Source organism: Polyodon spathula, unplaced genomic scaffold (assembly GCF_017654505.1).
Source record: "Polyodon spathula isolate WHYD16114869_AA unplaced genomic scaffold, ASM1765450v1 scaffolds_865, whole genome shotgun sequence".
In the NCBI taxonomy this organism is placed as follows: domain Eukaryota; kingdom Metazoa; phylum Chordata; class Actinopteri; order Acipenseriformes; family Polyodontidae; genus Polyodon; species Polyodon spathula.
In genome coordinates this window covers 1-12,960 of record NW_024472352.1, presented here as the reverse complement: position 1 = coordinate 12,960, position 12,960 = coordinate 1, and the positions used below count along the sequence as shown (strand labels likewise).

The 12,960-nt window shown below is 42.7% G+C and overlaps 1 protein-coding gene across 1 annotated transcript; it reads right to left on the bottom strand.

The window, feature by feature from the left end:
- Positions 1-1,398: 1,398 nt before the first annotated feature.
- Positions 1,399-10,121, bottom strand: lpar2a (lysophosphatidic acid receptor 2a). Its single transcript, XM_041241976.1, has 2 exons — positions 8,651-10,121; positions 1,399-4,793 (listed from the first exon to the last, which is right to left on the bottom strand). Exons 1-2 carry the CDS (start codon positions 9,387-9,389, stop codon positions 4,495-4,497), a joined length of 1,038 nt encoding a protein of 345 aa, XP_041097910.1. The 5' UTR covers positions 9,390-10,121; the 3' UTR covers positions 1,399-4,494.
- Between the last annotated feature and the right edge of the window lie 2,839 nt (positions 10,122-12,960).

Below are 12,960 nucleotides of genomic sequence, written 5' to 3'. Positions count from 1 at the left end.
ACTGCATCAAAACAGAACTGTTAAAAACTGCATTCGTTTTCTAAAGTGCTGTTTTTTTTTTCTTTAATTCCAATTTTATTTAGACTTTTACTTCTTCTAATTTGACAATTAAAAGCATTTTTGCCTCTCAATTTGTGTTTGATTACATTTGGTATTAGTCTGTCCAGTTCAGCGGTTCAGTTGGTATTTGTGTGAAGAAGCGCTCGTCTCATAACAGATTGCAAAAGCAACTGTGTTTCCATCCACGTGAGACCGGGCACTTCACCATTACTTTCCATCCAATTCAAACGGCTGCATTCAATTAGACTAGTGGCATTGCTGCCTAGCTACTAACAAACACACGCACAAACATTACTGTGTTGCTGCCGTGCTTGGGCCTTGCACTGAGATACTTGACTGCCACTTTTCCAGTGTCCTATTCGGTGCTACCACTTGAGCAAAGCTACAGAATGAGCCCTAAAAAGAACAGCTTGAATGGATAATATCCCAGGACTGAGGATCCAGTTGGTCACAGCACTCCTGCTCTCCGTCTTGAGAGCTACACCCTGTTGGTTTTCTCCACAGAGAAATGTGTGTTATTTTACTGGAGCAGAAAATTACCAAATCTCAAAAAAAACACACACTCAACATGCTTATGAAATATGAGCTCCGATGGCAGCCTAATGATACACACACACACACACACACAAGCATGGTATATCGATTGCCTGCTGCTTATTATCATGTCACTACTTTATGCCACTTCAAATAATGCGATCCCAGAATCTGCAGTAAACATGCAGTGTGGGCTTGTGCAGTGAAGCTCAGAAAGGCTGACAGCATTGGAATTCACACTCACATGGAGCTCTGATTTTATGACTCAAGTGGAGGCAGCTCTTAGAATTGAAGAAGAAATCAGAGCCAAGCTAAATAAGAACTCCTCCGGCAACAGCATTGTCCCGCTGTAATGCTGAGACATGCAAGAAGCACGAAAAGATTGCTCAACTTTTTATAGCCACAGAACTTACAAGCCTACAAGCAGATTTTTATTTTTTTAATCAATGTATCTACTTAATGATTTTCACTGGCAATGCAGATACAGTGGCAACGGCTGTGCACTGTCAGAGGGGCAATATTAGCAGAAGCTGCAACGGGACGAGGCTGCCACTGGCAGAATGGTACAGCAGCATGCCAACTATCCCCTTTCCAAACAGTCTTCCATGGCAATGCATGCAGGCAGTGGTACTGCAATGGCAATGCAATGGTTCTGTACCCATTGTGCTGGTAATGCTGTCATCTGCAGAACCTGACAGAGAAACTAAAAACAGTTTCCAGAGTTTCACAGATTTTATGAAACCGTGCGTTCCCATGTTCCTTCCCATAAACGCCTTTTTTACAGAAGACTCAAGCACGAAATAGTACAAAATAGAAAAAGACTTTTATTGCACAAGGAAACTAAACACAAAAAGCAAAAGTTACAGACAGTGTATGTGCGCTGCTCCTGTAAACCTCAATCTCTAAAGGGTTATAAAACCGCCTGCAAAGTTTACCGCAGACGTTTCCTTTGCTGTGTCCCCTGCTGTCTGTACTGCAGTGTTAGAGTTTGAAACAGCCGACTTTTTACATTTTTAATCACATAGATCAACTGCGCTGTGCACTTCTTAACATTTACTCGGGAGCGTTCGCCAGGAGAACAACAGAATCTCTAAGGATCGCAGTGTATCCAGACTACACTCTCACCTGCTATAATGCTGTTTCCACAACACTGTATTCACTTCAATCAGCACCACTGCTGCAGGACGCAGAGTGTTTAGGAGTCTCTCTGCTGGTGAATTGTCCCCAACAAAACTTGACAAGAAAGGATTCCCAAGTTGATTTATCTAAGATTTATGAACAAAAATATAAAAAACTAAATCGGGATTATTGTGAAAAAATAAATAAAAGATGCTATATGGACAAAATGGGACACAGCGAAGGTAAAGCAACAAGCTTCTCGTAAACACTGCAGGGTTCTGGAACACATTCCTCAGACCGAGGATAAAAAGCAGCCGAGCCCTGTGTTGAAATCTGCTTCTACAATGAAGTCTAGAGCCGGGGGGAGGGGGCAAAATATATTTGAATACTCAACAAGCGTTTGCTTGAAATGTTGTCAATGTTCCCGTTCGTTGTAACATGGTTTATAAATTAATCAAATACATGTGCATGACGTCTGCAAATATGCAATGCAATTGCAAAATGCAAACATTACAGCCCCCTCTGCAAATAACACACAGTACATTACAGCCCCCTCTTCAAATAACACACAGTACAATGCAGCCCCCTCTCATAAGCTGTTCAGTGTCTGCAATTGTCCGTAACAAGGCTTTTTTTGGAAGAAACGAAAGCAAAACGAACAAAACAAAACAATGACTGGCATTATTTTTTTTTTTTGTATTATTATTTTCAGTGTCTATTACAAGCCTTGCCCGTGACATGGCAATCCGTATCTGCGCAGGCGGCCCCAGTCCGTCAGCGAGGCTCGGCACTACCCTGGTATCCCAGCGCCCTCGTGTTGAATCACTCCGAGCAACTCCAGAGAAACACACACACTCCTGTGCTCCTGGGTAACCTTGATACAGAGATTCTCATTGCATTCAGGTTTCAAACACCTCTTCGGATCATGTTCCGGAATCCTGACATTCCCAACATGTCGCATTCCCCCCCCGATAAGAGAACCACTGCCACTAGTACCTTGAGATCTGTAGGCACTGTTTTTTACACAGTCCCATCTGTTGATCAGCACACTGTGCGGCTTTATTAAGTTCATTTAGGCTTTTTTAAAATTTTAAATAAATGCTCCCAAGCAAGAGATTCTCTCTTTGCAAAACACATTTAATCATGGCACCTTTGCATAGATTACCCTGTATAGTGGCACCTCCATGTGGTGACATTCAAAGAATTACCTGGCCAGGTAGTGATTTCACCGTTGCATTTCTCTTTCCTTTTAATTATTTTTTTTTATTTTTAATTTATGAGCTTCAGGGGAATAAGACTTCAATGAAATCCACATGGAGTATTTCGGTGCAGGAGTTCTGGGGGATAAATCTATGTCTGCCATGCTACAGTAAAGAGAGGCTGAATGCAGCTCTGCTTTGTCCAGTGTTTGAAGATTAAAAAAGCTGCTACCTCTTTATATATATATATGAAATCCTGCCCCGTTGCTCAACCTGCTCTCAATCGCTCCCAAGCGCCGCGGCTCGAGGCATGATACAATTCTGCTGCGTTTGTATTAGACTGTGCTTCCAGGTTTCCAGTTTTGTCACGTCTGTGCTGCCACACCCAGACTGCCTGCAGGTAGACCCGCCCCTCCGTGTGTTTGGAAAGGGCTGTCATTGTGAACCACTTGCTCAGGTCAATACATTTTTCTCCCGTGCTTGTTTCGTGCGGCCGTGTCTTATTGGCGAGTTTTGTTTTATAGGGGTGCTTGGTAAAGCCAACAGTATTTATAGTTATTGTTTAGCGTGCAAGTGTCTCTGATGTGGAATCTGTGATAAATAAATATACAATAATTGCTAGACATCGTCTGCATATTTAAAACAAAAATGTGGTTACTGCACCTCTACTCTGCCCTGTTTATTTATTTATTTATTTTTTTTTATTGCTGGCAATGCAGTTGAAATGAAACTGGAGAAGTTTAAAAGTTTGCCTTGCTGGTTGGATATTTCCTTGTAACTACTTCACGAGTAGACTAGAACAATGTTTTGGAAGAATCTAAAAAAGAAAGCAGAAGGTTTGTGCAAATGCTTGTGAATAAAAGCATGGCTTTCAAAATGACAACACTGTAAAAGCATATAAATAATGTACAAGACGCCTGGGCCGTGGTCCCATTTCCTTCTCCTAAATCTTATTTTTTTCTTAAATACAATTTACAAGGACAGCAAAAACATAACCTTGAGAAACACTATCCTTTCAAGAGGTCCTTTACACAGTTCATGGACAAAAACGTCTCTAACTGTTGCAGACAGGAAACGAGCTGAGGCACAGTACAGCTAGCTGGGCTCCCTGCCACTGCTATAGGCTGTGATTATCTTGAGACTTACATCAGCGCTGTTGTAAGAGGATATGCTGCTCACAACACAAACCATTCCCCTACGTCCCTCTCTTTCCATTTGTCTACCGTCTCCAGTGCAATCCCAATCTGGGAAAAAAAAAAAAAAAAAAAAGAAAAAAAAAAACCTTCCGAAAACAAATAACGTATTGCATTCGTCGTGCAGAAAAGAAAAAACGAAACCGGAATCTCTCGTTTCGGTTGCAGAAGTGAGCAAACGCTCCCTCTGCCCGCTGGGGAAATACAACGGTATTGTAATGGACGTACGAGAGAGCTGCGCCTCTTCCTGGTGCAAAACGAAAGTCCTCTGATGTTGAGCGAACTTTCAAAAGGCGAAGCCACTCTGGAGGACGGAGATCTAAATTGTATTCAATTACAATTTGTGTTAAACGAAGGTCCCAGGTCCGGATCGAGCTCCTGCCTTTCCCTCACACCAGGGAGTTGGAGTGGGAGTCGGGGTTCCCGTTCTCGGAGCGCAGGGCGGAGAAGGCCACGGCGGGCGTGTCGTCGCAGGACCGGTGGCGCCGGCACACATAGCACAGGATGCGCTTGAACGTGTTACGCATCTCCTTGTCGCGGTACGAGTAGATGATGGGGTTGACCAGAGAGTTGCACTCCGCCAGCACCAGAAAGTACTTCTCATAGAGCAGGACATTGCAGCTTGTGCAGTCCACCCCATCCAGAATGAGGATAACCAGCCCAGGGGTCCAGCAGATCACAAAGGCACCTGAACAGAGAGACAGAGAGAGAGAGAGAGAGAAAGAGTCAGCACAACAGCACAGTCACCCCCAACTCCACAACGCTCAGGACCATGGGTTCAAAGCCACCCCACTTTTCACTAGTGCTGGGGCATGCACGGAATTTTCATGCTCGGATATTCGGTCATAATTTAAATATTCGTTCATTTTAAAAAAGTAATAAAAGCCATAATATTGCTCAGAACTCAGACGGCATAGCAGCAGGGGCAGGGGGGCGTGACCCGTGTGTGTGCCTTTATTTTACAGCAAGACGTAACAATATTTAACAAGTTAAAATAGAAAAATATCCCAGAAATAAAGAATAAGTTGTGTAGGACTTACCCAGGGAATTAACTACAAAACAAAGGATGCCAAATAGCAGTTCAAGTTAAACGTTGCTTTGTTTATTGTCGAAATACAATTTTTGTTTTTGTTTTTGTTTATTCATTCCTCGCCATTGCCAGTTCTTCACAGTAAACAGCAGCCATCGACACGTTTTCACACAGTAATAACGCGAGCTTTACTTGTTAAAACTGTGCAATGCACTAGTAAGACCTCATCTTGAGTATTGTGTGCAGTTCTGGTCACCTCGCTATAAAAAAGATATTGCTGCTCTAGAAAGAGTGCAAAGTAGAGCGACCAGAATTATTCCGGGCTTAAAAGGCATGTCATATGCAGACAGGCTAAAAGAATTGAATCTGTTCAGTCTTGAACAAAGAAGACTACGTGGCGACCTAATTCAAGCATTCAAAATTCTAAAAGGTATTGACAGTGTCGACCCAAGGGACTTTTTCAGCCTGAAAAAAGAAACAAGGACCAGGGGTCACAAATGGAGGTTAGACAAAGGGGCATTCAGAACAGAAAATAGGAGGCACTTTTTTACACAGAGAATTGTGAGGGTCTGGAATCAACTCCCCAGTAATGTTGTTGAAGCTGACATCCTGGGATCCTTCAAGAAGCTGCTTGAAGAGATTTGGGGATCAATAAGCTACTAACAACCAAACGAGCAAGATGGGCCGAATGGCCTCCTCTCGTTTGGAAACTTTCTTATGTTCTTATGTTCTAACTCTTAGTTGCTGAACAAGCAAACAAAACTGAAATTGAACTCGCCATTTTGGTTCTCGTTTATTCCATTCCACATAACAGAAAGTCACCACAAAAAAAATATTAAAAAAATCACTAAACATTTCCAGCAAGTTGGGCACTGTTTAAGCGAGGCATTTCAGAATGGCGTGCTTGCCTTTCTGTCCCATGAGATTCTGACTCACTCTAAAGCAGCCCAACACATTTTTGACCCACATGGCTTTCCACAAAGATCACTATGCTTGCGCATAATCTGGTTTGCTTACTTTTTGCCGTCTAAAACTTTTCAATAGAGGCTCGAGCGTGGCGGTGTGGATCATCAGCACAGCCCTCTGTTGAATAAGCCCTTGCTGAAGAGCTTGATCATGGCGGGTAACAGTTAGAGCATATATGTGACGGGCAGATCAGCGACAGATTACTTACCTCATCTTCCATACTAGAGCTACCATTGCTGGTCCCCTAGTGGCAGCACCCCTCATCTTCCATACTAGAGCTACCATTGCTGGTCCCCTAGTGGCGGCCACCAACATTGCAACCCGTTGTACGAGGCTGCCTGCGAGAGGCTGTACCACAGAAATAACCCCTTAATATCCGAGTTCTGAAGCAATTCATTTTGAATTCTGCCCTGTTAATTCGTCGTGATTTCAAAATAATTTAGAATCCCCCGATCCCCTCCATCTGTTCCTAATTCACTGTTTGTTCTTCACTAATTCATACTCTCTTACTCACCCACCAGGGGATTGAGAGAAGTGTTCATTCATGAATGCATGCTTGCCTTATACATGTGATCAACAGCATGGAATGAATATGGGTAATTAAATCCACATTTAACAGGGCTGAATTCAAAATGAATTACTCTGAGGAAGCGCATGGGTGTTATTTATTTGGTATTCAGTAGGAATTCATTATGAATTTGACTTATTTATTATTTTAAATAAACAGGACTGACCGCTCCCCTGCACTGGATGCCTGAGTTGTTTATTTGTGAGGTTGGAAACGTTATTGGGTGCCTTTCCACGAGTGACAATCTGGAGTACAAAGCTTTGAGAATCCAGCCCAAGAAGTCATTCTAACTCAAACTGAACAACACAGTCACATTTTACATCAAATCTCAAATTAGGTAGCTCAATTATTTTTTGCTGGCAATAAAAAAAACAAGCTTTAAAATGATACCACTGTTATTTTTATGTCAGCCCCCCACTAGCCCAAATGCTATCGAAAAGGTGACTTTCCCCATCTTCAGACACCTTCACCCCACCCAGAATTGGGTCAACCTGAGCTAGAATTAGCCTGACACCTTCTGCATTGCACATTTGTGTTTTTGAAATGTATCTTACATTACCACAGGCAGCCACTGTAAAAAACGCTGCACCTGAGTGTAACGCTTCCACAGTACTGATAAAGAGACAGACAGACAGACAGACAGACAGACACCCACCCCTGTTCTGGAGAAAGACGCGTAAGTTAAACTTCCAGGCCTGTACAGAAAGCCCCAGGCAGAGAAACGGTACTTCTTCCAGTCTGGACTACACTCAAAAAAACCAACCCGCCAACGCACAACAGTGCACATAACAGAGCCTAATAAAGAAAAACAACACCAGCTCAGCTTTCAGAAAAAAAAACACAAACGGGACTTCCAGAGATTACCAGGAATCATGGGCAGGATTTCCTGAGACTTATCTCGGTACACTGGGGTCAGCCAGGATGTGTACTAATTAACCATGTCGATTCCCGGAACTTGTGCATTACTTCAATGCTAGTAACGACAGTACCTTCTTGAAGACGTACAGCCCCCACAGTGGTCTGACTAATCTCGAGCTGCACTGCTAGACAGTAAAATGCTGATTGTGGTTGCCTGACGATGATAGCCTTTTAAAGGAAAGCAAAGTGCAACAAAGCACAGAGTGAAAGCAAGCTGAAGAAGACTAGGCTCAGCCAGTGCCTTTACCAGACAGTACTGACTTCAATCTGTATAGGATCCCTCAGGAGCAAGCATCCCAGGGCGCTTCACACAAACACACAGCAAGCCAAGAGAGCTCCAGACTGCGCGCTAGCGAAAGGCCAGAGCAAAGAGATATGTTTTAAGCTTAGGATTTCAAAATACGGACTCAGTATTCTGGACAGAAGCTGGCAGTGATCGTGGAGTTTCAGAACTAAACACCCTCGCACCGGACCAATAGCTTTTTAATAGAGTTCTTGGAGTTGCCACGAGACCATTCCAATTGTGTCTTATTAAAACTCACAGTAAAACCAGGAATGGATCAAACTGCTATGCAATGGGAGTCTCACTTCCATCCCTGCATTGGCAGATCCCAAGGGTGCGAGACGGTTTGTAGGAAACTCAAGCAAATAGACAGGCATCTAAAAACAGCGACTGTTTCCCTTTGTAAAAGTTTGTTTCATTTCATAGTTTCTCTTCAGTGCTACTGCATGTCTTAAGGCGACGAGGTCTATTCAATTGATCTAAAACAGAGGTGGGCAATCCCGATCCTGGAGGGCCACTCCACTCCAGGTTTAACAAGTAAAATGAGATGATGAACTACTGCAGGGTCTGAATGGAAGTTTAATTGGGTCAACAATTTAGAACAGGACTGGAACAAAGACCAGGAGTGGAATGGCCCTACAGGACCTTGCTTGACCAAACCGGATCTAAATGCCGACACCATTCCCCATTCATGTATTAAAAAAATATATATATATACACATTTAAAAAAATGTACAAAGTTTTTTTCTTTTTTTTTCTTTTAAAAGCTCTCAGACTCACCGAGGATTATGGTGACAGTTTTCATGAGGTTGACTACAGTTTCCTTCTGCTTGGGATGGGAGGTATGCTGGGACATGCGCAGGGTCTTCCTCTTGACGTACACGAAGATGTGGGTGTAGACCCCCACCATGATGGCAAAGGTGAACAGGTTCAGCACCCCCCAGAAGATCAGGTAGCTGCGGCTGTAGAGGGGGGCCATGCTGGAGCAACCATTCAGGTCACACAGGCAGTTCCAGCCCATGATGGGGATGAGGCCCATCAGGATCGCAACCAGCCAGATGCACAAAATCAGGAAGATGACACGCTGGTTGGTCATCTTGCTGTGGAGCTGCATGGTGAAGATGGTCTGGTGGCGTTCCACAGCCACAGCCAGCAGGTTGGCCACAGAAGCCGTGAGGCTGGTGTCCAGCAAGCCCTGGCGTACGAACCACTGGTCCGGTAGGAGCTTGATGGTCCATGGGCCCGTGTGAAACATGAGGTACATGTAGGCAATGCCTGCGAAGAGGTCAGCGGCTGCGAGGTTGGCCAGCAGGTAGTAGATGGGGTAGTGGAAGCGCTTGTTGATGATGATGGCCGCCATGACCAGGATGTTGGCCAGCATGACGATGAAGCACACCGTGAGCCCCATGCTGACCACCAAGTAGTCCTTGGACTGCCACTGAGAGCTGATGTTCTTGGCGCTCCTGTTGTAGAAGAACAGCAAGCTCTCGTTGTAGTAGCACTTGGGAATGTTCTCCATCCTTCCTTCCCCCGACTGACCTCTTCCCTACTTTCCGTCCTGCTGGAGTCTCTTCGTCAGCTGCTACTGTCCTTCAGGAGTGTGGAACCAGACCTTTGGAAACAATGAAAACAGAGAAGTCAGCAGCTAGGGGTGAGCCTGTATAAAACTGTCATGGCCTGATAACAATCAGATAAAAATACCATGATGACCTTGACATCACGGTACACAAATCACAAAAGTTATAAAACGAACGCTTTCTCCAAATGAAGAAACACTCCACTGACAGTCTAAACCTGCAAATCTTTCTTTATCTAACTGTTCTTCAGCTCTTTGCAGTGCTGTTTGTTCCTTCTTCCTGATGTGTCTGCCGAGCTGTGTGGCGTTTACGACGTACGAGTTGCAGCGCGAGGCTAGGCGAGAAAGCAGAGGAGTGCTTTTGTACAAGATGTTGAATTTAAAAAATAATAATTTAAAAAAAAAATATCGTCAAATGGAAAGTGTTCAAAGGAACATGAACCGCTGTATCAATCAATCAATCTTTATTTTATATAGCGCAAAAAAAAAAAAAAAAAAAAAAGATTCCGACATACCCCTACACTATGCCAGGTATCTTTTATTAAGAAATTTCTAATTAACACTAGTGCTAAAATCAGGGCTTCTCAGACTCGGTCCTACTCGGTCGAAGTTAGCTATAACATTCGATAAATAACTTGAACTGCAACTGCTTAAGAGCTGAAAACAAGTAAAAAGGTCTAATTAAGCAAATGATCAGTTCAATTAAGGGTCTAGTTCAGTCATTGAGAGTTCGGTTGGAATGAAAACCAGCAGCCACAAGGGGTCCCCAGGACAGAGTTTGAGAAGCTGTGCTAAACTGAGAAATACTAAAACAAAATGTATGAAATTCAACAGCTGTTTATGAACTTAAACAGCTCAATTCAAAAAGATGGAAATAAGTTTCACCCATCCCAGGTTTTACTGTGAGCTTGATGAGCCAAGTGCAGAGGAAGCAAGCTTGGCTGTGTCTTATTAAACTCATAGTAACACTGCTGTGCAACGGGAGTCTGAATTCCCTTCCTGCAATGACTTCAGATTCTGGTGCACAGGTAACTGGTGAAAGCTGGAGTTGTGTCTTGCTAAATTCCTGTTTCATGAAGCTGGTGGATTATAAAGGCGTGCCGGATGTTCCTCATCTTCTCCCTGGCAGGTGCACAATGGCCTCTGTCACGTAACCCTGTGTGAGTAGCTGCAGCACCTTTTGTCCTCCAGCACATCTGTTCCCTGCTTATTAATTCAGTTCGGAGTTTGAGGGTTCATTGAATTGTCTGACAATCAGCATGCATGCATGTGCGTGGGTGCGTGCGTGTGCGACATCGGCTTATCAGAGGTGCTGCTTTTGGTGAAAATGAATCAGAAAATGAATCAAATTTTTTTTTTGAAAACTACACTTGTTTTTGTTTTTTGTGTCCGTTTTGGTTTTTTGAAATCAGAATTACTTAGAATAACACCACAGGATTATTGTGTGCCTGTAACTGCATGGACCATACAAGGTTTTACTCTAATTTACTATTATTATTATTCCTATTAAAATAGAGATTTGCACTAGTGCCCACTATTATTAAGGTGCTGGTAATGACAGCGCTGCAGAGCTGAGAATGGAGCGTTTGCAATTTGACTAAAGGCAAAGCGTGTGTGTGTTTTTTTTTTTTTTGCTTTTTTTAAAATCGCGAAATATAAAAACAGAAACATTGAGGTCATATTGAAATCGAGACTCATGCAAACATGTGTTTAGTTTTGACTTCTCTAATAGAAAACATCCCACACCACTCTGTGAAGGACTTCAAAGCTGAAGCCGGCACACAGCTCTGTGGGATGTTTTTTTTAAACTTGCATTCAACATTTGCACAAACTATTTGAATTGGAAATTCAAATAGTTGATTGAAAAACAGGAATTGTCTGAAATTAAGAAATAACCCAATATATTAATGCTTAAATAATAATAAAATAAATAAATAAAAACATAAAAAAGAAGCATAAAATTGTTCCTTTCTAGATTTCAAAAAAAAAAAAAAAAAAAAAAAATCACATTTTTCATTGAAGCAAAATACTCCACAGAAATAAGCTGCACAACCTTCACTGACCCTGGGTGAAGTACAAGGTTTTATGAGACACAAATTGCACCACCTGATCGCTGCACATGACTTTCCCGATTTGCACTGCAATCAGTACAGTGCAATTCCATTTTAATCGCACTGCGATGTGAATCGCTAAGAACAGGAAGCACAGTGCTGCAGATTTCTCTCTCCTGTCAAGTTTCATTTGGGTCACTTTTTAAAACAGAAAGGAAATTACAAGCATCCGTTGTGCAAAGGCTAAACTCACCACAGTCTAGCCTTTGCACACAAAACTAAGATGTTACTGGTTTTATAACCCAGACTGTTTTATTTGCCTTTTCACAAATCTGGTACATGACATACAAGGTGGAGATGTTGAACAAAATAGAGATTAAAAGGGTACATAAGGACCTTTTTATTTTATTGTTACATGTTCCCATGTGTTGCTACAACTGTTTACTAAGGTGTGTGTACTGTTTTTATTTTTTGACCACTTTTTTTAAACTTTTAAATTGCATTCCCTGCCTCAAGATGGCTTCTCCTGTACCTGCATGGATCTCTCAGAACTACATTTCCCATCATCCTCCTGCTCACTGGTAAATCCATCTCAGTTACACATGTGAGCAGTGGGGTGTGTGAGCTATGCATCAGCTGCAGAGTCACTTACAACAGCGTCTCACCCGAAAGCACAGGAGGTTAAGCGACTTGCTCAGAGTCACACACAGTGAGTCAGTGGCTGAGCTGGGATTTGAACCAGGGACCTCCTGGTTACAAACCCTTTTCTTTAAACACTGGACCACACAGCCTCCTGTAATCCTGATCATGGGAAATGTAATTCATGGTAGGTCCATGCAGGTACACAGGAAGCCAGAGGCAGGGAATGCAATTTAAAAGTTTAAAAAAAGTGGTCAAAATGTATAAATAAATAAATAAATAAATAAATAAAACAATAAACACACCTTATGTTGTAGCAACACATGGGAACATGTAACACAATAATATAAAAAGGTCCTTATGCACCGTTGTGAACAGGCTGGCTGTAGGGTGACATCAAGCCAGAAAGGAGTACACAGAGACAGGCGGTACTGGCAGGTGAAACGGAGACGCTGCGGCGCTCAGTGTGTTTCATAAACACACAGGAAAATAAAAGAGACTTACACAAAACAGCACACGGCACTTCAGGCCAAAAAATTCAATTACTAATTCATTATTCACTTGAATCCCGGCACGTGAACTCATTTGTGCAACCCTGTGCTCACATACTACTAAATACTTTAAATGCACGTGAAGTGTTTGTGCAATCACCGTGCCTAAATACTACTATATATTTAAAATCACTCGTGCTACACAGACACATTTATATCCCGTGCAGCAATATCTATACACCAACATTAACACGCCACACATCACACAACACACACATGGGCGGGGAGCACTGCCACGACCCTTTCAAACAGATCTGACCAAAACCTGTGTCC

Excerpts from the sequence above, each read along its gene's own strand:
- lpar2a (XM_041241976.1), bottom strand. The coding sequence starts at position 9,389 with ATGGAGAACATTCCCAAGTGCTACTACAACGAGAGCTTGCTGTTCTTC. Across the intron at positions 4,794-8,650 it reads AACTGTCACCATAATCCTCG|GTGCCTTTGTGATCTGCTGG; the intron begins GTGAGTCTGAGA and ends CTCTCTGTTCAG.